Here is a 25,119-nt window from a genome sequence, read left to right on the forward strand (position 1 = left end):
TCTCCCCCCCCCCCCCCCTTAGGCCTCTTTCTCATACCATGACTTGTGATCGGGATCTTTCTAATCTCGTAACTGTTGCTACCTCCTATCATGCAACCTGTACGATACTGACATTGTAAGTGTGCCTATGTGACTCTTCTCTCCTTTTTCCTCCAGCTTTTAGCCAATCTCTAGACCTTACTTTGTAAACATATACAAGGCTTAATAGGATGCCTCTCTGGGCATCTATAGATGTACTGAAGTTCTTCGCTCGGTACTTTGTAGAACTTGCGATTATGGTTATATCTTATTTCATATACCTGGTTATCCATTCACATGACTTTACTACATCTACGCAGGTTATACTATACCATAATTATTACTTTGATTTATCGTTACTGAGGTCTGCAACCAAATCCAGGTTACTCTCGTTGCTTGTCGTTAAGACTGATGGTCTAATCTCATCTCATACTGTTGAAATTTTATCCATCTATTGTTGATTCACCTTAATGTTGATTCATCATCTACCACTGATAACTTGATCTCTTATGTAACACCATCGCTAGGCTTGCATCTCATCAGGGATATCTGGAGTAATTATATTGATCCACCTAGGGGTGATACTATTCTTCCATAACCGTACTTTATAGCATCCCAGTGTGACTCACCTTATATGGGTATTTTAGTCCCTTACAGTTCATGAAATCCCCCCCCCTCTTTTTTTCTCCTCCAAATTGTTACTGAAGTGAAGGCCGAAACGTCATCCTTTATTTGTCACAATTACAACCTCATTTTATTACCAGGTCAGCATTCCATTTCTTCTAAATGCTACTAGTCTTAGACTCCTTTGAGCTCATTCAGGCTATACTGAGCTTTATATAATTTATAGAATCCATCAGCTCTCTCTCATTTTCGTGGGCTTAATCCCGAGGGCTTATCCATTCTTGTCACCTTCTCATTTGCCCTTTCTTATCTTTACTCTTGTCTTCCTACAACCTTGTCATTCTATCATACTTTAGCTTGTGATCGATTCCATTATGATTTTCTGGAACATCAAGCAAGACATCGCATCGTCTCTAATTCTTCTTTATTATCTTAAATAGACCTCTCAATTCCTAGAAACCATAGGCTAGAAGATATGCCACTGACGTACGCTGCTATCATTCCTAGATACTGAATCCCAGCGCCTCTAGTCTTTTACCTGAAGTATGGACCACTCTCATCCTTCTATACTTGAGTATTTCTTACGTTGATCATCTTTACCTTACTTACTTTAAAATATCACCTCACATTCTTCTATCTCTCTTTCATAACCTCCCTCCCACATAGGTATAAATCACATCCACCATTTGAAGCTCTATAATAATACTTGCACCTCTGGTGCCTATACAATCCGGTGGGAGCTCCATACTGAATTCTTATGAGGCTAGTATTTTTCTAACTAGCTTTGTCGTAGAGTCATTATAGAATATGGTTGTTGTACTATCTCTCTTGCACCTCTAATATTAAGAGTGATCCTGCTATGTTCTCAATCATGATTCCTATAACTTCTAGGTCCAATAATCGGATTCCTGATTTACTTCGTTGATGTAAATTTTTAGTTTCCTCCTTCTTCTGATCAGCCTTTATATCGGCCTAAGTTATCTCCCGATCCATGGTTCATGGTATTAGTTATTCTGTTTAGCCTTTCATGGGCGCTGAGGAATTTGCATGATATAATCCTTTAATAATTTAATCCTTTGTTTATGACCTGGGCTCAATTCTTTCTTTTAACGTATACCAGAATCTTCTACGGCTGTTTATGTTGCACGTATAAAACTCCGAACCCTTAAGTGAGTTCATAACGTAACCCACTCTGGATCATTGATCGAATAATTTCTTTTGTTCCATCTTAGCTTTATTTAACGTAAACTATTACTTTTGTTGGTCTTTCTACCCCCTTGTTGCGTGCATACTTATCTTATCTTAGTTCCCACGCATGCCGGAGGTTTCGTGCAACTCATATGATCTCGAATATTACCTTTAATTTTACTTCACATTCCTTAGCCGTGGTAGGTGCCACTTTCCTTTGGAGTGCTTACAATGTTGTTGTGAGATTGTTGTTACACGATTATTTCCTCTTTAGGTTATGGTGCTTAGGTTGCAGCCTTCTTCCTTATTTCCTCAGCTAGTCTTTCGTTGTAGTACTTAGGGAGAACCCTTGACTCTTGTAAAGTTGTGAGCTTATTACAGGCCTTTTGATGTCCTTCCTTGCTTATAATCATTCGTAGTTGCTTACCTCCATGCCCTTGTGCTTGTAGGGTTGCTCCTGAACTGATATTTGGACTGTCTTCCCAGTAGCACTTTCTTTTATCCCCATAACACTCATACAGTACCTTTAACTAACCTGACTCCTATTTGAATATATCTCAAGTATTATAATGACATTACTGCGGGGCTGAATTCCCCATGTTGGGGTTTATTACATTTATCTTGCATGATCTGCTGATTTGTCTGTAACCTATTGTCTAGTCATGACTAGGCTCTTCCTAAATCAACTACTACTACTCATCGGCCCATTCTCATATCCATATTTCGCGTAATCTTTCTTGGGTTATTTCCTTATCTTAACTTACCTCACGTACTGGCTCTTTATCTATCAATAACATCCCGGGCAGGAACCCTTACTTCCTTTTCTTGACATCGTGCTTACATAACGTTCTGGAATCATAGCATATCTGTAACATTTAGATAAGTGCAATCTCATCCCTTTCTCATTTTTATCGCATTGTTCCTTTATTATTTCATATTCCCCCCTTTAGGGGAGTACTAAGACTTAGAGCTACGACGACCTGCCTATAGATGTTTTCCTCTCCATCTTTGGCGTCCTTTCGCATCATCAATGACCCTTACTCGCCTTGCAGTAATCCTTCTGTACCAAGGATAGCAAAATTCCTCACTCGTAATGGTGACACTTAGTGTAACTGGTACATATAGTCCCTTAAGCTTAACTTTGCTCACATTGCTTGCTTTAGGGAAGCGTTTTCCTGAATGACCCTTCTCTGAATTCATCATGGATCTTCTTTTATTGTCCATTCTATTACTGTCGGAACGTAATATGAAATTCTCATGATGCTGACTATTATCAATTCACTCAGTTCCTAATTCATGTTTAGTTTATCTTGTTTACCAGTCCATACTAATTTCTATTACTCTGGGGTCTAACTTTTCCTTCTGTTAATCACGTTAGAGTCGCGAACTTATTTTACGAAATGAGGATGTGACTGTATGGCCTATACTCTTTTGTTGTCTTAAGGTCCATCACCTCTCGTCTCTTTCTTCATTTGACTATAGATTCTGTAACACTCTACCGTTTCCATCCATGTATCACATCTCACTCATACTGCTTCATTATCCCTTTTCGTACTTCCCTACTATCATTTCTATTTATCACTTTATTCTGAAAACTTTAACAAGATATTCTTTCACTTTTACCTCCCCTTGCTCCATCTACTGGTTCTTCGGGCTGCCTAACATTCTCCCTCTACTAGGGATGGGAGCCACACTAAGGTATTATGTATCCCTTTAAGGTTTCCAGTTCCTATCTTTGTAGTACTCATATCTAGCTGTACTATTTTAGAGTGCACCATCTGGGTGTCTCACAAGGAAATCTATTAGCACATTTGCAATATCCTTCGGCAATGTCAACTAACGCGAACAATTCATCCACTATTTTGGGTCACTCTAACCCTAGCTGGATCGTGATATTATATCCTTCTCTTAAACCATATTTGTTAGCTCCCATAGAGCATAACTTAGATTGGTGTGGCCAATTATATATACCTTTGTTACTGTTGAAGGTAACTCAAAATACTTATATCTCTCTTCCTGAATGGTAAATAAGGATAATCTTTATTAGCTGGGTACCTCGTACCCTCTTTCACCTTGCTTCCTTTACTTGTTGAAATTTGTATTTATCTTCTGAATCTCTCATTGTCGTTCACCATAAAGGTGGATAGATATTCTTGCCTTAAGGCTCTTTTTCCAAAAGCTCACATGTCTTAGTACACACATGATCTGCTAAATATCTCATATTTATCCATCATAACATGATGCAAAAATCGAGTTTTTCTAACTCAACTCTTTCACAACTATATCTCTTACCACCTGTCTTTCTGGATGTAGGCATCGTCGTATTATGAATAAGATAGAGTTTAGGAAATTGAGTTCTTACAAGTGCACTCTACCACACTATCTAGAGTAAGAAGGAAGAGTGACAGTCCTAAATGCCCTGTAGCCTCCTGCTTATAAGTGTGGTGCACAACATACCCATAAACAAGACTCTACTAGACACGGCTTGTAGACTCCCTAGGACAGAACTGCTTTGATACCACTTTTGTCACGACCCCAAACCTGGAGGCAAGACCGACACCCAGTGCCTCACCTATCCTTTCATACCAGTTTGCAACTAAGGGACTCTGAACATATGATATCATACTTTGGCCATGGGCCACATTGCAAGACAATTGCAAATGCTGGCTAGAGATCAATATAAAACTGGGCCGACAAGGCCGTCATAATTATTACAGCTGACAAACCAACCAAATATACATACAAGGCCTGCAAGCCCAACATACTGCACTAACTGACAGGATATGTCTACAAGCCTCTACTGATGGATATACTGTGATTGGAACAGCTCCCCGACCTACTCATAACATATATACAAATATATATATATAAGATATACATAAGGTTCTAGACCCGGCAACTCCGAAAGGCATGGAGCTTACCGATCAAGCTGAACTCAGGCAACACTTACTGAGGAGGTCTACCCGTCTGTCTGTCTGAACTTGCACGCATGAAATGCAGCGCTCCCAGAAAAGGGACGTCAGTACGAAATAATGTACCGAGTATGTAAGGCAATATACTGAAAGATGAAACTGAACTGGTAATATAATAACTGAAAGCAACTGGGAGTCAAAGATAATCTTAAGGTATGCTTACCTGCTGATACTGACTCAACTCTCTCAATATAGTAAGTAAAATAGTTATCCGGCCCTATAAGGCTCGGTATATATATATATATATATATATATATATATATATATATATATATATATATATATATATATATATATAACTGCTCTGCCATAGTAGGCCCGCTCATAGGCACTCGACCAAGTGTCTCGACCAACTGGGCTCGCTCTGCCGTACTAGGATCTGTATCTCGACCAACTGGGCTCGCTCATAGGTGCTCGGCTATAGTAGGCTCGGTATATAACTTACCATCTGATCAGAGGTTTCCTAATAGGGGCCTGCCCATCGATTATAGCTCGATGGTAATAAAAATACTGTAATACTTTATATATAGATTCTCTGCTCTCTTGACTGAAAAACGGAAATACTCAATTGAATATGAAGTCCCGATAAGGAGAATATTGTAACTTACAAGACTAGAAAAATATACGTAAATTCCGGAATATGAATTTCTTTTTATGCCTCGATATCAAACTTGTGTAATTACGAGATCATGCCAAAATGAAGGAAGGGCTTAGCCTTAATATACCTAGAGTAGAAAAAAATCCGTGTGATATTTTTGATAAGGTTTACACCGTACTCTCTTAAAATTGCAAAATCTTTGTCCGATCTATTAAAGACTTGTACCCTTCTATGTTAGCTTCAATTTGCCTTCACGTTGGCTTCAAGTAGCGATTATGTTGGCTTCAGAGAGTCTCCTAGAGAGCTCTTTCCTAATCCCTCAAAATGTTAGATATATGAAACCTTTTAATTAGCTAAAGGTTATGTAGCGTTTTATTGAATTTCAAGGTTTTACTTTAGCTAGTTGCCACCTAACCCAACATGACTAATGAGTCATTTGGTTTGGGTGGTGGCTTGTGCCACATGGGGTGGGGGGTTATTCTTATCCAATAATTAATTAACTAATTAGGTAATATCCCGCTACCCGATAATTAACCAATTACCCGCATAATTAAGAATTGTCTCAAATTACTTAAAATTCTACTTATTTTTAATACCCTTTATACATTCTACTATAATGGTCATATGGTACCTTGTATGGTACTAATCCATAAATATCGGGTATTATTGCTCGGCCCGCATTTTATCCCAATATGTCAAACTTGGACGGAAATTCATTTTCTTTGACTTGCTTCCCCTCTCACCTTCACGAATTTACTCATCACATGTTTTAAATAGCATGATATTTATAATCTCAAAATAATCCCATTCCCGAACGTACGTCGATTAAATTACGACGAAACTTTAACATACGAAAATGTGGGATGTAACAACAAATTTGATCTGTACGTAATTTATTGAAATATGTGGCCGTATTTTAATTTGTGCGGTCCGCATGTGTTGAATTGGGGGCAATTAAGTAAAGAAGGAATTTGCGGGCGCAAATTAAAATGTGCAGAACACAGAATTCCCTTTGCGGCCACAGATCAACACACTTACTATCATTAGAGAGTCCTCACTTTGAGATTCCAATTTGCGGCCGCAGGTCTACTTGTGCGGACCGAAAAATTCCTTTTGCGACCGCCCATTGAACAATTCCCTATCATCAGAGAGTTGGCATTTTTGGGATTTAGAGGTGCGACCTCAAGTCAAATTGTGCATACCGCACTTCACTTCTGCGGCCGCACAACAAAAATGTGTGGTCCGCAAGTCCCCATATGTGACCGCAAGTGAAATTATGCGGACCACAAATCACTTTCCCTGCAAGCATGATTCAAATGTACACCCTACTGTATCTTCTGGATTCTCTTTTTGAATATCGAATTACAACTAACAATATTTTCTGCGTGATACAGACAATGGTTCGATCTAGAGGATGAGGCGACACTTCCAAATGGAGAGGTGAACCTTCTCGGGGCCGGGGCAAAAGTGCCCCCTTGGCCAGCAAAAGACGATAAGAAAGAAAGCACCAGCAGGCAGAGGAAGAGATGTAGATCTCTCTGAGTCTAGCTCATATGTCCCATCTAGGGAAGTGTCAGAGGGCAAGTCAGCCTCTGTTCAGGAGCAGTCGGTCACACAGTCAAGGCCATAGGGGCGATACCAGCTCAGGGATAAGTCATCTTCATCTCACAGCATATTTGAGAGATCGGAGAGTGCTAGTCAGGCTTCTGAGCCATCGGCTACACCAGTCCATGAGGCATAGGTTTCTGCACCAATTCATGATATCCCCGATGATGGCAGAGGGGGAGATGCTACAGCTGCCGGCCTTGAAAGATCAAAGAAGAAAGAGGCTTGAGAGGACCGTTTTGTTAGCCTGGCCGCCTTCACCAGTTTCCATATTGTTCGAAAATTCTATGCCAATGTGGCTCACATAAAGAAAGGGATGAAGGTGACCAAAGTACGTAACCTTAAGGTGAGGTTTGATCAGCATACGCTAAACGCATACTTGGGATTTGAAGATGTTGAGCCGAAGGAGTATTTGGAGAAGTGTGCACTGGGGGAGGAGATACGACCTTGGTTAGATGAGATTCTATCACCACCAGGGCCACCACTACCATGGATTGCCGCCGGGGTTCCCATTCAGCGGAACACTTTGAATTTTGAGGCAAAGGGGTGGCAGACATTTGTTTGCAGCAGGTTGGAGCCATGCCAGAACAAGACTCACCTTCCCATCCCTCGAGTAGTGCTTGTGGCTTCCATCATGGTCGGTTACCCAATCAATGTGGGTGTTGTGATGTCAGCTAGCATCTCAGTGATAGCACGACATGATAGCTCGTCACACCCGTATCCCAACACTATTGAAGAATATCTTACCAATGCAAAGGTAGAGCTAAGGGATTTTGACACAAAGGTGAAGCCGAAAAAGCCTTTTGATTGGTACTCACTTATGGATGCGAGCAACCCGAAGAAGAAAGTTCAGTCTCCTACCACCATAGGCCAGTCTGATGAGCCATTCGTAGTAGTTTCTGAGATAGCCCTCTTCCAGTGCCAGTGATATGCCTCCGCCATCATCCTCAGCTCCTATCATAGCCCAGCCCCTGCTCCAGCTCTAAGACCAGTGCCCATGCCCATCCATTATCTACGATGCGAGTCTTCAAGACATTGGCGAGGTTGAATGGAACAACAAGCATGTTATAAGTTCCACTATCCAGTACTGTTGTAGAATAGTCCACTTCTCAGGAACCTCGGGCTCCTTCTACCATTGATGATACACTAAAGAAGATTTTGGAGATCCAGAAGACAATCATGAGCATCTTGGTACATCACGGGTCGGTGATTGAAGAGCTGGGAAAGGAAGTAAAGAAGATGAGGAAGTCCCAGGCCAGGAAGAAGTCAGTGGATAAGCTCTGGAGAGAGGTGAACAAAATTTCTACAGCCGGAGACCTTCCCTTTGACATGCTGCTTGACCCACACTAGTCTTCCCCATATCCTTCAGCCCCATCTGCACCGGTAGCACTAGATGGCCAGTTTGAAGAGCCAGACCTTGTTGCCGACACTGCTGAGGAAGTGCGTGAGATGTTCGCCAACCCAGCCACACCTAGAGTCGAGGATGATGAGATCCAGTTGGCTGATCCGCAGGGCAATGACATTGCTGGGGACACTGAGATGTCTAAGGATCCGTAGGGAGTTTTCTTCACCCTCTCCTCCTTTACTCTTATTTTGCTAAGCATTGGGGACAATGCTTACTTTTATTTGGGGGTGGAGTTTATTTGACACATTTGGTACACTTTCATACATTTGGCCTGTAATAACTTGATGATACTTATTCTTTTTCTTATTTGTATTTATCTATCTTCCCTCTCTCTTACTATGCATATTCATTCTATCTTTGGTAGTTTTGCTTATTAGCTTCTTTATTTTTTCCATATTAGTTTTTGTTTTGTTAAGTAGCTTCTTTTTATGCTTTAGTTGATAATAAGCCTTTAGTTTTCTTAATGCCACGGTTCTTTCCAATGGTAGTTGTTGTGTGAACCGAGTGACTCGTACTAACGATGGATGACGTGACAACCTTCTTAAGGGAATGGATCCGTTTTTGTGTTTAGGTAATAACAGTAGTAGTAATGAATAAAAAGACCTAATTAAGTCATGCTCGAAGAGTCAACCATACTTCAATTGGTACCAATACACTTAACTACGTGGTTATGGTTAGAAATAAGGTTTGTGAAAGAAATAGCTCTAGTTAGTGACTTTGTGACTCTTGTGTTGACTTTGGTAATCATCGAGTGGTTTAATTGGACCATAGTGATCTTTAAACTTGAATGTGGTCGTTGTGGGCCCTCAACTCTATCCTCTTTTACAATCTAGTTGCATGAGGGGTGAGATGAATTGTTTCTAGTCCAAGTATATGTGCGAAGGGTCTAGAACTTGCCCTGAATGTGTTTCAAGGCGAAGTTTTGTTTGGTTTGAGAAGTGATTGTAGGCTTTCCTTGGACCGTTTGAGCTTTCTATTGCCAACCAATGTAGTTATCCCTAGTAAACCCCTTTGAGCCTCTAGTCTTTCTCATTTGATAACCGTGTATAAGCCTTTACCCGTTTTGTCGTGACCCTCTCTTGGTACCCGGACTTTCCTAAATACTCTTGTGAAATAAATGGCTTAAAACATAAGTTTGGGGGATAGATGAGAAATTTAAAAAAGGTATTAAGTCTCAAAAAGAGAAAAGAAATGATCTCTATGAAAGAGAAGGCAAGAAAAGAAAATAACAAAAAAAGAAAAAAGAAAAATGCAAAACGCGAAAGTGGAAGAGTTGATGGATAATTCCCAAACATTGACAAATCAAAAGGGAGAAAAAGAATGAAATGAACAAGAAAGAGTGATATTAAGTCTCTCTAGTCCCCAATGAAAAGAAAGTGCCTCTAAGAATGGGAAATTGTGAGCCGAGAAATGAAATATGGAGTGCTTAAGGAAAGGTGTAACAACTTACCCATACGGTATCCTACCCTAACCCAAAAGCCTTCATTACATCCCGAATGAAGTCCTACTTGATTTCAAACTAAGTGAGTTTACATTAGTGGCGATCTACATGAGGGGCAAACCTATGGTACTTGAAGCCATACTTGTGACATTCTCTTGTGAGAGATGAGTGAACCTCTCATAAATCTTCAGATTGAGTGCTAATTTCTTAAGTGAGCTTGGCAAATGGAAAGTAGAGGAGGAAGAGTTTGGAGTCCACCATGGCCTACATGATAGAACAAGAGTCCTTGATGAGTAAAGTCAATTCTTGAAGCTCAAATATCACATTGGAACTATATGTGCTTGAATATTTGACTTGTCGCCTTGTCGATAATACATGAGTAGTGTGGAAAATTGTTGGTCCCAACTAATGTGTGAATGGCTCACCTTTGACTCGCTGAAATGACTCTTAACTTAGGAGGTGAGAACTAATTTAATTACTTGAGGACAAGCAAAGACTTAAGTTTGGAGGATTTGATAAGTGGGGATTTTGACTACTTATTAGCACCTTTTTGCTTTTGTTTTAGTCCAAAAGTATTGATTTATATTCCCGAAACTAATGAAATTGTGCAAATTGCAGGAATGTTGAAAGTTTGGTCTCCTACGATGAAATCCGACTCAAAAAGGAGTGTTCCGAAGAACAAGGCAATAAAAGGCGCAAAAGCAAAGAAGTGCGGTTCGCAGAAGTAATTGCTGACCGCAGAATTCCATCTGCGGCCACAAACCAAGCGAAAGAACCCAACAGGATTTTGACCAATGTGCATACTGCACATGAATTATACGGCCGCAAAATAGGGTATGCACTGACAAATGATTCCAAGTTCAGAGAGTGTGCAAAAGAGCAAGTCCTAAAACCTTGCTGAAGTGCGGACCGCACAAGAATTGTGCGGCCGCAGAAGTTGCTTAGCAGCTGCAATCTAGAAATATGTGGCTGCATAATCTCATCTCCTGCCAATTGAAGAAATTTGTAGACCGCACATGGAATTATGCGGCCGCAGAACCTCCTGAGGGACATTTTTGTCAGCAAATTTTGGCCCAATATAAATAGACGAGTTTCAGAATTTTAGGTCAAGTTTTGAAGTAAAAAGCTGTTGTAGCCGTTACCTTTTTCCATTTTAGGAAGTTTGTGACTATCTTAGTGTTTAATCATTATATTTTATCATTTTAATCTTTGATTATGAGTTTAATTAGCTTATGTTCTTTATTTTCTTCAATTCTCATAATGAGTAGCTAGATTCTTACTAGGGTTGTGACCCAACCCTAGTGTGTAAACCTTATGAGTATTTAATTTAATATTTTTTTTATGATTGGGTGTTGATTATCTAGCTTAGTTCATGCTTCAATTTTAGAATTAATGGTTGCAAATATTGATTCATGCCTTTTTGACTTAGTCTCTACATGAGAAAGAAGGACCTAGTCTAGGATAACTTGGCTAACAATGAATTGGGCTAATTGAGAGTTTGATTGGCCTAATTAAAGGGTTCAAACTAGAGATAGTAAGAACCCGACTTGAGCTCACATCAACTATTTTGTTTGATACCCATTTGAATTTGAGAAAGCCAAACTGGAAAAAATCACTCTCTGACCGAGAGGTATTGAGTGGGTAATGTAGAGTTGAGAGCTATAATACACCCCAATCAACAAAACAAGTATTAACGTATTTAACCCATTAGACGAACACCTAGGTTATGGTCACATCCTTAGGCTTTTAAACTATTTGAAAAAACACAAAAAACAATCGTTCATTTCTAGTTTCTTTTACTTAGCTTACAATTGATAGAGTAATAGTAGAAGTAGAAATCAAAACTCATTGTGGAAGTGCAAATTTAGTTAATCCATTCACTTTCTTCAAGTATATACTCCTAACACCCCTTATAACTCCCTGTGGATTCGACCCCGACTCATAGTAGGGTAATTTATATTTCATATGGCCGTATCATATCTCTTATCGAGGTATGTTGTGGACGTCATCAGTGAACCCATGTTACCCCAATCCACATAGGCCCGACGATACCATCCCAATTGAAAATTACTTCTTCCACCCACACTGATAACCTTAGAGCTAAATTTCTCACCTTCCGATCATTTCCAAGAGACCCGATTCTCATATCGACACACGTTATCAGCCTCAACCAGCTGCAATAACTCATGCCTACACCCACCAGGTACAACCACACGACGTAAAACATCACACATATGCCTATAATAACATCTATGATCACAATAGTTGCCCATAATCAAATCCAACACCTCCAATTAACCTCATATCCGCTATAACCCTGTTCCAAACCTTCACAACAATGACAACGATGCAAAATGAAGACCTCATAACTATTCACCCGAAACAACAAGTCATATCTAACGCCCCCTATGCATACACCTCGCAAGCTAAAGCCCAATAAGTACAACACGAATATGACTGGATATACAAGGAAACACATGAAAGAACTATTAAACAAGCCCGACACGCACAACTCCCTATCAGTAGTATACTACGAATTAATTCCACAAGGGAGAATCAAAGTATACAAACAAATCACAAGGATCTCATCCTAATATAACTTCTTTGTGGCTCGCAGCCCAGTCCAAACATAACAAACCTCATGGAAACACTAGGACCCCATCCTCAGCTCTGAATCACAAGTAGTATACACATCATACCAACTGAAACCTTCCACTAATTCAATTCCACTATCGATCTCACAACACATACTGAACCCCCATACCGGTAGAGCATCTAAATCACAAATTATAACCAACCATCCCGAGATCACATCAAAAACTACCGTACTAGGTAATAGGAAGTCACTTCTAGTCTCATAGCTCTCAATAATGAATTAAAACAATACGATAGACACGAGCTACCACTATATAATCTCCCAACATGGGCAAACACATAAGCAGAGTACCAAATCACTAGACTCACCCATATATGAAGCAAGGTAAGAGGAGTCACCCCGATAAGCAGAACCAAGTCAAAATAAGAATAATTCTCCTCTATAATAATCAAAACCATACCTGTAACAACACCATCTGGTGCAACGGCCTTAACTTACCGTGAAAGTACATCAATGGGTCGGGCCTCCCCCTCTTGGGCGCCCTTTACTCGCCTGGCCTGCACCCCAAGCTGGTGGTGCAGGGATATCAGCAACTGGAGTAGAACTCATATCCTGAATACCCCGCTGTGACACATCTGTCCAGAGTCTGCGATACTATCTCACCATATGGCTGGTATCTCCACACTCAAAGCAACCTCACCATTGGCATGGCTGTGCAAGCTATCCGGTACGGGCACTCTGAGACTCATGGATATCTGAAGCATCGCGCGAAGCCTGAAGTGCAAACTAAACTGGCTAACCCACAAAACCTCTACCATGGCGTACCCTGCCTCCAAAATAGGGACTAGTAGATCCTCCCAGTCCATGAGGCTTCTTAGCCTCCCTGTCTTCTCTCTCTTGACCCCGCATGTCCCCTTCACCTGGTCTCGCATGCCCTCTAATTGGCGAGCGATCTCCTCCACCTGCTGAAATGGAACATCCGTCTCCAACTCCCGAGCCTTGCTGAACCGGATATCATGATTGAGCCCCTCAATGAATCTGTGGACTCGCTCTCTAACTGTATTAATCAAAGCAGGTGCATGTTTGGACAAATCACTGAATCTAACAGCATACTCTGACACCGACATAGTGCCCTGGCGTAGCTGCTCAAACTCTGTGCGCCAGGCATCCCTAAGAGTCTGGGGAACAAACTCTCCCAAGAATACCTTTGAAAACTAAGTCCATGAAAGTGAAGCTGCATCCGTCGGACTACCCAACTCAAACACTCGCCACCACTGATATGCCACTCCCTTAAGCTGGAACATAGTAAAAGCAACCCCACTCGTCTCCGCAATACCCATAGTGCGGAGAATACAATGGCACTCCTCTAGAAAGCCATGTGCATCCTCTGAAGCCAAACCACTGAAGGTAGGAGGGTAATACTTCTTGAACCTCGCAAGTCTAAGTTGTTCCTCCTCAGATGCTGCTGCCCTAACCATGGGCTAAACTAGAACAACAGGCTGTGTTGGTATGACACCTGGAACCTGACCAACATGGACTCGCTGCTCTGGAGTACGGGCGGCGAGAGTCTGAGCTCCTCCCCCAGTCTGTGAAGTAGCTGGTGCAAATGGAATTAACCCCGCCTGAGTTAAAGTACCAAACATGCTCAGGAACTGTGTTAAGGTCTCTTGAAGTCCGGGGGCAACCACGGGCGCCTCCGGTGCCTGTCCCTCAACATGAGCTACTGACGGCTCCTCACTAGCTGTAGCACATTCTCCTCCTCGTCCCTTGCCTCTACCCCGGCCCCCAGCAACATCGGTTCGGGGGGCAGCGCCATTAGTAACTACAGCTCGTGTCCTCACCATCAGTGAGAGAATATAATGACAAAGGCTCAAACACTGAGATCAATAAATTCGCACGATAGGAATAAAAGAAGTGAAACTGTCCTAATAGTTCTGTAGCCTCTCGAAGATAAGTACAAACGTCTCCGTACCGATCCGCAAGACTCTACTAAACTGGCTTATGACTCGTAGCACCTATGAACCTAGAGCTCTGATACCAACTTGTCACGACCCCAATTTTTCTTCGTAAGATATCGTGATGGAACCTAGTCTTAGGGATACCTAAGCCTAACACATACTGAATTACTAGCAAACTCAACCAACAACTATTAAACATGAACAAATATTTTCTATACAAAGCTTACAATCCCAAAACTGGTAGTACAAGTCATAAGCTCTACTGATTTTACTAGAAAGTCTTCTAAGTACAATTCTTCATAATAGAAATAAAATGTACAAGTACAATATCAAAAGGTGACTCCGAGGCATTCGAACGCGACGGTAGGTATACCTTGAGTCTCCACAGCAAAGTTCGAACAGCTAGCCAATGATCAACTAACTCCGTAATACCTGGATCTGCACAAAAATATGGAGAAAGCATAGCATGAGTACACTACGGCGGTACCCAATAAGTATCAAGACTAACCTCGGTAGAGTAGTGACGAGGGACAGTCAAAACACCTACTAAACTTAATAACATGTACAAGTATGAATGTGAAACTAACAGGGAACAATATTAACCTAAAGCTAAGCATGATAACAATAATGAAACAATGCTGGTAATAGGAAACTAAAAGCAGCAATTAGCAACGAGACACAACATATAATAACGTGTGAAGTAAGCTGGATACAGTTTAAGTCCGATGAAACCAAGTAAGGAAAAACAAGCAACACTCAATAAGAGCAACCACTTTTCACATGATTTGTTTAAGGACTTTCCCGAGGTACTCCACCTCATAGTCACATTTCACGGGTCCCAACTCATGAACCCTAATCACTTGGAATTTCATGCCATATTACAATTCATAACTGCACAGACGACGCACGTGCCAAGGGAGTGACAATATCAAATATCTGCACAAATAACTCACGTGCCAACAATAATAATGATTCATGACCATACGGACAACTCACGTGCCAATAGAACAACTCTCACACATAAGGCAAGTAAACGGGAGTACATGTAAATGGTCAATAACATCAGTATTCATCTTCTTAAAGCGATATGAGTGATTAATTATGTGTATACTTGTGCAAGTGTTCTATCCCAATTCAAGTCAACAAGTAAGAGTAGAGACAATGAATGGCACATAAGAAACGAACACCACAAAATGTACAAGGTATAACTCACACAAGGTAGGCACACCACTACACAAATATCAACAATAACAATGCCCCCAGGCCATCACAAGTCATCACAAATCATTCCCCGACATAGCCTATCTTGTTTCGCCGCGTGCGCAATAATAAGGTAAATGCCCGCCTTGTCTCGCCGCACGCGCATAATAATATTCCCACCTTGTCTCGCCACATGCGCAAACCCACATATATAGCCCGTCTTGTTATGCCGCATGTGCAAATATCAATAATAACAACAGCACAGACAACTCACGTGCGAACACCCTGGCAATCCTCTCAACAATACCACGTTTGCCAAAAACATAAGAACACAATAAAATGACTTTCACAACATGTGCCTATATGCCAGAACATTTCCTCAAAACAGTTTTAATACCACAGCCACGCATAGCCCTCGCCTCAACAACACTGAGTACAATAACAACAACGATAACACAAGAGTACAGCAAGTAAATCAACACAAGAACTTCAGAACACAAAAAAATGGAAGAATGAGCTCACACAGAAAGACACAATAGGGAATAATGGTCTAAACAAGAATAGCACAACAGGGAGAGATAATTTGTAACAATGATTCCACATGAGTGTAATTCGACGATAAGAGAGATAGCATGAATCAATGACCCCAAGTAAGAATATGTCAATAATGAAAAGGATAAGAAAACATTAATTAAGGCTAAGGAATTACGGAAGAAATAATAATAACTCCAATTAAGGTTAAACAATTACTGAAGAAATAATAATAACTTCAATTAATGTTAAGCAACTACGGGAAAGACAACAAGGCAATAAAGAGGCAACAACTTCAATTAAGGCACATAAGAGTTTAATTGGCAACAAGGGTAGAACATGAATCAATCAATTCTAAATAAGACACGTAAGGGTAAATTTAGTAAATAGAGGAGTTAACATGCTAAAACAACTTCACATCTAATGAACACAAGAACTTAAGAGCCCTAAATGGTCAAATTTTCATAAATAAGTTCGAGTACGTACTCGTCACCTCGCGTACACGACTTTTACATGACACAATTAGCACAAATGACTCAAATACTAAGGGGTAGTTTCCTCCCCCCTCCCCACAAAGTTAGGCAAGATACTTATCTCAAAGAAGCTAGACTGTTACTCTAAAATGACCTTCTCGAGTGAAAAAACTTCGGGACGGCTCAAATCTAGCCAAAATAACTTCAAATCATAAATAAAACTCATAGGAAACGATTCCGGATAATAAAGCTTCAATCTTTAACAAAAACTAAGAAGTCAACCCCGGGCTCGCACCTCGGAACCCGACAAAATTTACAAAATCCGTACACCCATTCCGATACGAGTTCAACCATACCAATATTATCAATTTCCGACATCGAATCGCCCTTCAAATCCTCATTTTATATTTTGAAAGATATTTACAAAATTTCTCATTTTTTTTCCATTCAATTCACTAATTTAATGATATAAATAAGTATGAAATCATGAAATGTAATCAATTTCAGATATGAAACACTTATCCCAATCGAACACGTGAAGAACCCCTCAAAATCGCTCAAATCTGAAGTCTACAACTCAAAATATGATAAAAATGGTGAAACCCCCGTTTTTAGAAACCTCTCCAGGCAAGTCGCATTTGACACTTAATATTTATAAATTGCATTTGAAACCTGAAACTTATAAATCGCATTTAACAACTGCGATTTGCCTCTGTTCCCATAAATACCAGAAAAATAGAGTCTTTCCCAACACGAAAATGGGCATAACTCTCTCATACGACCTCGGAATGCAACGATTCTTGTTGCTATGGTTCTGTAATTACGATACGGATCTGATAGTTCAATCGAATCACAAATCAAAGGTCATTTGCATAATGTGGTATCCTTTATACCAAAAGAAATGACGCCGAAATATCAAATAAGAGCGCGGCACAATCCAAACCTATCTGAAACTCACCGAGCCCCATGGGACTCCAACCAAGTATACTAACAAGTCCCAAAATATGATACGAACTTGCTCGAAGCCTCAAATTTCCACTAACAATATTAGAATCACGAATCGCGCATCGATTCAAGCCTAAGAAACTTATGAACTTTCGAATTCCAAAACTAATATCGATTCATACCAAACCAACTCCGATAGATTTTAAATTTTACACACAAGTCATAAATGATAGTACATACATATTCTAACTTCCGGAACTGGGATCCGACCCCGACATCAATAGAGTCAACTCCCGATCTAACTTTCCAAAATCTTCCAATTTTTCCAACTTTTGCCAATTCATTCCAAAACGACCTACGGATCTCCAAATTAACATCCGGACACGCTCCTAAGACCAAAATCACCATACGGAGCTATTGGAACCATGAAAATGTCATTTCGGAGTCGCCTATATAAAAGTCAAACTCCGGTCAACTCTTACCGCTTTAGCTTCTAAAATAAGAATCCTTCTTCCAAATCAATCCTGAATCATCCGAAATCCGAACTCAACCACGCACGCATATCATAATACATAATACGAAGCTGCTCGAGACCTTAATCCACCGAACGGGATGTTAATCCTCAAAATGTCCGGTCGGGTTGTTACAGAAACTTTGAAAAGAATAAATAACATTTGAAACAATTATTATCAGGAAATCAATACATCAACGATTTCCGAAAAACAAAAGTAAGGTAAATAGTGGTTACATCCAATGTAATAATGTTCTAGGACAAAATATTACAAAAAATAAAAAAATAAAAAAATAAAGAACAGGAAAAAAAAAAGATTCCAAATGGATTGACCTGATACTAAAAGGAATGAAAAATTTAGTTGAGAACAGAAGGACTATTTGAAGGGGACTGACTCTTGGGTGCCATATTTACTAAAATGAAGATTATGGTCTTAAAAGTTATAATTATGATAGGTACTAGTGAGGGTGGTAAATATTGAGGAATTGCAAAAATAAGTAACGTATCAAATGATCTCTTTCCTTTTCCTTATTTCATTTATGATAGAAATTATTGGGGCTATCAATAAGGCTATAACTCATATTGAGTAATTAAATAATTATATTAAAATAAGGTGGAAAACCAAAAAATAAAAAAGATAAATGTGAATGAAAGCCAAAGAGATGTGTCACGTCTGCTTTTTCATTCCCTATTTTATATATATAGAGATTGTGTAATATTTAAAATTATTAACTAATTGATATAGAATACAAGTGAGAACTAGTTTTAAGGAAGTTTGCACCATATCTACAAGCAGGTGAACATTTGTCATGAGAAACTTTGCACCATATAACCTATTTGACCAAGCTTTTGGGAAGCCAAAAATATTTTTTTTCCCCAAAAAGTACTTTTTTAAAAATTTAAGCTGTTAGGCCAAGATGAAGAAGTACTTTTGGCCAGCAGCAGAAGTAGTTTTTCTACTTTTGGGAATAAACAGAAAATTCTAACTTCTTCCAAAAAACAGAAGTAGAAAATTAATTTATTCAATACAAAATGATCCTTACTAAAAATTTATATTATTTAAATTATCCCTACTGATTTGAGTTCTTTTTCCCTTTTTGTTTCTAGTTTTTACTATTCTTTTAAATTTAAAGATATCATATACATGAATCATAATGTAACTTTTCAAATTCTTTATTGCCTTTTCTTGTTTTTGATTTTTCTTTGTGTAATGTCTTGTAACTTTCCAAATTATCTTCTTCTTTTTCCACACTAAAGCAAATTATCTACACCTTCTTTAGATTATCAATTCTCTTCTTACAAATAATCATTTATAATTTCTTCTCTTATAAACTATTAACTCCCGAATCTTTAAAACAGTTATCAAATCTAATTTGTGAAAAGTTACCTACAAATAGGTAATAAGTTTATAATTGCATCGCATAATCTATCTATATATTAATAAAAGAAGAAGAAAAAGCCTCCACATTAAGTCAAGTGGTAGCCTTACAGTAGGCCACTTGCCAATTTAGGACAAAATTAATTAGGTTTCATAATAATTAAATTTTTTTTGAATTTAAATTTTAAAAATAAATAAATTATGCATTATGTATTGTTAATAAGTAGTTATTCTTTTTTAATTTAAATTTAAAAATAATTAACTATTCTTTTTATGAAAATAATAATTTTTATATATTTAAAATTATTTCGATTTTGCGCTTAATGCCATCTTTCAAGTTTGACACTCACAATCATCTTGGTACAACTACCATAGCTATATCCGACGACATCCTTCTGCCAATAAGGAATTCAACTATTATGCTAATGAAGACATTACTGGAGAGGTTGAGGAAGAAGATGGGCCTTCTGGTATTCTTTTAGAAATATAAGGCAAGCCTTCTACTAATATGGAGGCGTTGTGTGATAGAAGAGATGAAATTATTGAGAAATGTTATCATGTGTGAGTGACTTTGCTTATTATTTCATGGTGTATTATTAATATATAGTAATTTATGGAATAAACTTTTAATTCATACTAAATGAGGTATTTTGATTACTCAAATTATCATGTAAATAATAAGTAATTATACTAGATAATATTATATGCTTCGTATAACCATATATGCTATTGATTTAAATTTTTACTATGTATGTTTACTTTATGTTTTATATTTTAATTAAAAATAATAATAAAAGTCTCTTACGATAAATATTCATTTTTCTCTTTAAAATAATTATAAGACCTTCGTACTATCCTTTTTGATAATTTGACACTCAAAAACACTTTTTAGAAAAATCGGTCAAACACAATTTATTTATCCAATATTGCAAAAAGTACTTCTCAAGTGAATTGACCAAGCACAAACTATTTTTTGCAATAGTACTTTTGGATAAAAATACTTTTAAAAATAAGTAATTTTTGGGCCAAACGAGCTCTAAACACGAATGAAGAAAAGCAAAAAGATAATATGGAAATTGGAGTATTGGCTTCGCATTTGTAATTCTCAAGAGCAAAATGTTAAAATATCTGGGAAGTCGTATCCACAGTTACTCATTTTTGCAATTAATTTTGAAGATAAATCAATGATTTCTAATTCAAAACATAATTTTCGAGTTCAACTTGAAATAATTTTTTCAAAACTTTCAAATACACTTTTTCAACATGATAAATATTAGGCAAAACCAAATCTTCCAAAATATTGCTGACTACTATTTTGCTAAAAATTTATATCCAGATCTTATGAAGCCCAGCTCATAAAATTTGTGTAGTACCTTGTTCCTTCTTTTTATCTTTTAAATTAAACAATAATAAATAAAAGAAAAAAAAAGGAAAAAAAAAAAGAGATTTACATTTTCTACAAGTTATATTTTGCCGGTAACGTCTCGGGTCTCCATAGAAAATCGGGTGACCCGAAAGTAAGATCCGAGTGATCAAACAATTCATCTAACGCTACGTATTCACAAACATTATTAGCATTATTATAGTCCACCAAATCAGCGATTCCCAACTCGAACGAGTCGTAATTTGGAAATCGCTCTTCCAGTTGCCATAACTCATTACTGATCAAATCAATCTCCGACGCCGCCGGTGGAGGAAGGCCGAGCTCGTCGTCGGAAGCTTCCAGAAGATACCCAAACTCCGGCTGAGACTCATCGGAGTCCGCCGTCAAATCCACAACTTCCGTCACCGTTGCCGCTGCCGGCGGTGCCGGCGAAGCTGTCATTTCTTCTTCGAAACTCTTCATGAATGAGTCGAAATCCTGAGTTGCGGTGCAAAACTCGGAGTCGTCGAGATCGTCTAAGAGATCCTCTCTGAGTCTCTTTACCTCCGGTGAGTTAAATTCGGACGCGTCCGAGTCAACTCGGACTCGCTTCTTTCTAATCCGCTGCTCCATATAAATTTTTGAAAAGAGATTATAGAATGCGTGTAATACACGTGCTTAAGCTTTTCAAAGCGGGGTGAGGAGAGAGGGAAGAGAAGGGGGAAGGTTTATATAGTGGAGACAAGGAGGAGAGAGAAAGTCAAGAAGTGAGTGTGAGAGAGAGAGTAATAGTATGACGTTGGCGCGTGGGTGGGAATAATTGTGAGGCAATTATGGTCTTTTTTGGATTTTCGTTTTCTTTTTAATTTTAAATTTAAATATTGAAATGTTATGTTTAAACGTGTTCATACTGTGTTTTTGAAGATTTTCTAAAGTGGTGGATTTGATTGAGAATATAATATTCCGTGATTAGTTGGTTTTGATTTCAGATTTGGAGTGCGGGATGGGTCGTAGGTCTGATTTCAGATTTGGAGTGCGGGATGTGTCGTAGGTCTACCTGGGTTATAGTCAATTAAAGCCCCACCCCCTCTCTGGCTGCCGTTGGTTGTTTTGTAGTTTCGGGTCTTCCTTTTAGTAGTTGTTTGGTAAGTTTTTAATATCAATATTTTATTTTATCTTTAATAGCACTCCCTTATGAAATGACATGATACGAATAGGATCACAAGATTTAAAGAGTATTTTAAATATATTATTGTACCATGTTAGTTTAAGATCAGTAGATTCATTAGTTTTTTTTTACATCGTTAAATTTAATGTCCAGTCAAATTAAAACATATAAAAGAAAACAATTTTTTTATTATTGTTAATGTTATTATTATTGTTACTGATATTTTTGCAACGTGCTTAAATAGTGTCATGGATAATGGAAATTCACACGGCTGACCTTAAACTTGTTTGGATTGAAGCACCGGTGTTGTTATTTGGATGGGGACACACATATTCTCTTTCGAGCAATTCCATTCATGTTTTTGGTTGCATATATTACTCAAGAAGTTTCCTCTTTGAATTATTTTCCTTTATTTGGTTTGCATTTCCCTTGAAGACATAGATTAGAATTTAATGTATCTCACCACCAAGAAAAATTAGGGAGTCATTTAAGTTTTGGGCCCATGGCCATCAAGTTCAACAGCAAAGATGCACTCTCTCTTAACACTCTAAATTATAAATCATCTTTGATATGAGTGTAAACTGGATTTGATGTTATTTGGTAAAAATACATGAAAAATTTAATGACCAGGGTAGGTCTGTCGGTAACTATGTATTAAAGTGAAAGTTCACATTTGAAGTTTCAGTCAATTATTTTACCAACTCTCCTTTGGTAAAACCTAACAACCATCACCATTTTTGGTTAGGGGTGGATGTAGCTTTAGCTACGGTTTCATCTGAACCCATAACTTTCGGCATAATATAGATATATAAAAATTTGTTAAAATCCCAATAAATATTATATCTATAATTTTAATAGTATAATGGTTTATAATGTTGAAAACCATAAAAATTGAATCCATCAAATTTAAATCATGGATCCGCCTCTGTTTTTTGTAATCTCAAGCTCAATTTGTTACCTCTTATTTTAGATTTTTTAGGTAGTTTGATAATTACTGGTAGAGTCAGATATTCTAATAAAAAATAACAACAATAATATACTCAGCATAATCCCACTTAATGAGGTCTGGTAAGGATAATGTTTACGCAGACCTTACCTCTATCTTGTGGAGATATTCTAATAAAAAAATTCAAAGAAATGCAAGAATGCCAACTTGGAATTTACACTTACAACTATTTATCCGTAAAACGGTATAGTTGAATTTGTTACGTGGTTTATAGACAAACGAACTGATTTGATACAAAAAATAATAAATAAATTAAATAAAAATATAAAACTTAGCGCTGAAATCGAGATAAATGGTAGATAGCCTGGTTCCGGGACCAAGGCTTCCGAAGGCAACCATAAGAATAATGTTAGACAGAAAATAAAATATTATTTACCTTGGGAATAATGTATAGCATAAGTTTGTGAGAATTTCAACCATAAGAATAATGTTAGACAGAAAATAAAATATTATTTACCTTGGGAATAATGTATAGCATAAGTTTGTGAGAAATTTTCCGTTTCTTATAATGGTTATTGAAGTCACTATTTATAACTATACCTAGGGAACTAGGTCTTAGGATCAAGCCCCTCTTAAATGACAATAACGGGGGTCATTGATGAATATGTAACGGCAGACCATTAATGCCAAAATTCTCCGCAACGGCTGCTTATTTAATACTGAAGAATATTCTTCATTAAATGTCACCTGGTGACAATTACTCGTTTGCATCCGTTGATTCTATTCCCTTCGGGATCTACCCATTGCCAACTAAAGTTGTTGTCCTCGGTCTTGGTATTCACTCGCTTCATCTTCCATCTGCCTACGGTTCTATGTGTCACGCTATCATTCAGGCATTTAATATAAACCAGACCCTATACAGATAGTCCCCCTACTTTCCGATGGCACATCTTTGTGTCACCGAGAAGTTGGTGAAGATTCCTTTCTTGGCGGAAAAATTTTCTGAACCCTTCTGAAATGTTTCTGACACTTGATAAGACGTACTTCTCCTCGTATTTAATACCCCAAACACGTGTTACTCCATGATTTAGCAAATTTTTTGTCGGTTCTCGAGGTAATCATGGTCACGATTTTAGCCGCCTATATCTTTACTTATACGCCTCATTCTTCTTCTTTCATTTCTAACAGTTTCATAAACTCTTCTCAACTTCTTTGCATTAAACTCCCTTCTGCTTTCATCTCTCATTGTTCTTTTTAAAAAAAACTCTATTATCTCCACCTCATTATGGCTTTTTATACTGATTCTTCCAAGAACTCTGGTCTTTTTTTCGGTGGGGGCCAGAAGAGGAGCAAAGACAAAGAGGTCAATATTGATGTTGATCCTCTTACGGTGAGCACCATCATCCCCAAACATCTCAACACAGCAAAGGACTTCGAAGAGAAGCTCCCCACTTCAAACCCTTACAATTGGGCTGTTGGTAAATATCCTTCTTCTATTCGCCCTTTCAGTATTTCTGTTGTGAAGGAGTACTGTGACTGCCACACCCTAAACATCATTGCTCCCGATCTGGTGGAGCAAGTAACCTTCACTAAGAAGGGCTTTATGTACGTTTATACATACCCCTTCACTTTGGGTCCATTTTCTTTGAGCGGGGGACTTAACCCCGTGATTTTGGAATTGTGCCACCGGTACCAGGTCTGTTTGGCTCAGGTAGGCCCCTCTATGTGGCGAACGGTAGCTTGCCTGGCGCGGCTGTGCTTGGAAATGAAGGAGCCTTTCACCTTGGCTTATATGATGAACCTCTACTCTCCCAAAATCTTCTGTGGGGGAGTAATAAATTTCAGCAAGCATGGCCACCATGCTTTGCTTACCAGCATGGATGACGACAATGACCATGGATGGATGAAGCGGCTTGTCATCATTGCTACTAGGGATATCATCCCGACCACAACTCCATCTTTCCCCGAATCTTGGAATTGTTCACGTAAGTTTAAAGTTTATTTCTTTCTCAGAAAATATGATGTTTCATGTCATTGCTAACCCATCTTCTTTCATTATTTTTAGCAACTCGGTGGACACCGCCAAGGGTTGAAGGCCTTGACTGGTGGGTTCATAAGATTCTGGACATCACCACACCAGAGACCTGCAAGTGGAAGGAGTTGGCCCCCAAATATAGGTGGAGGGCCAAGAACCACGGT

At 38.5% G+C, this 25,119-nt stretch overlaps 1 protein-coding gene across 1 annotated transcript; it reads right to left on the minus strand.

The window, feature by feature from the left end:
• Positions 1–20,899: 20,899 nt before the first annotated feature.
• On the minus strand, positions 20,900–21,439 carry LOC107765176 (uncharacterized). Its single transcript, XM_016583794.2, has one exon. The coding sequence runs from the start codon at positions 21,437–21,439 to the stop codon at positions 20,900–20,902; it is 540 nt and encodes a 179-aa protein (XP_016439280.1).
• Positions 21,440–25,119: the final 3,680 nt, after the last annotated feature.

The sequence above is a fragment of the Nicotiana tabacum genome, chromosome 12 (assembly GCF_000715075.1).
Source record: "Nicotiana tabacum cultivar K326 chromosome 12, ASM71507v2, whole genome shotgun sequence".
Lineage (NCBI taxonomy): Eukaryota > Viridiplantae > Streptophyta > Magnoliopsida > Solanales > Solanaceae > Nicotiana > Nicotiana tabacum.

Bases quoted from the DNA above. Each gene is read 5' to 3' on its own strand.
- LOC107765176 (XM_016583794.2), bottom strand. From the start codon at position 21,439: ATGGAGCAGCGGATTAGAAAGAAGCGAGTCCGAGTTGACTCGGACGCG.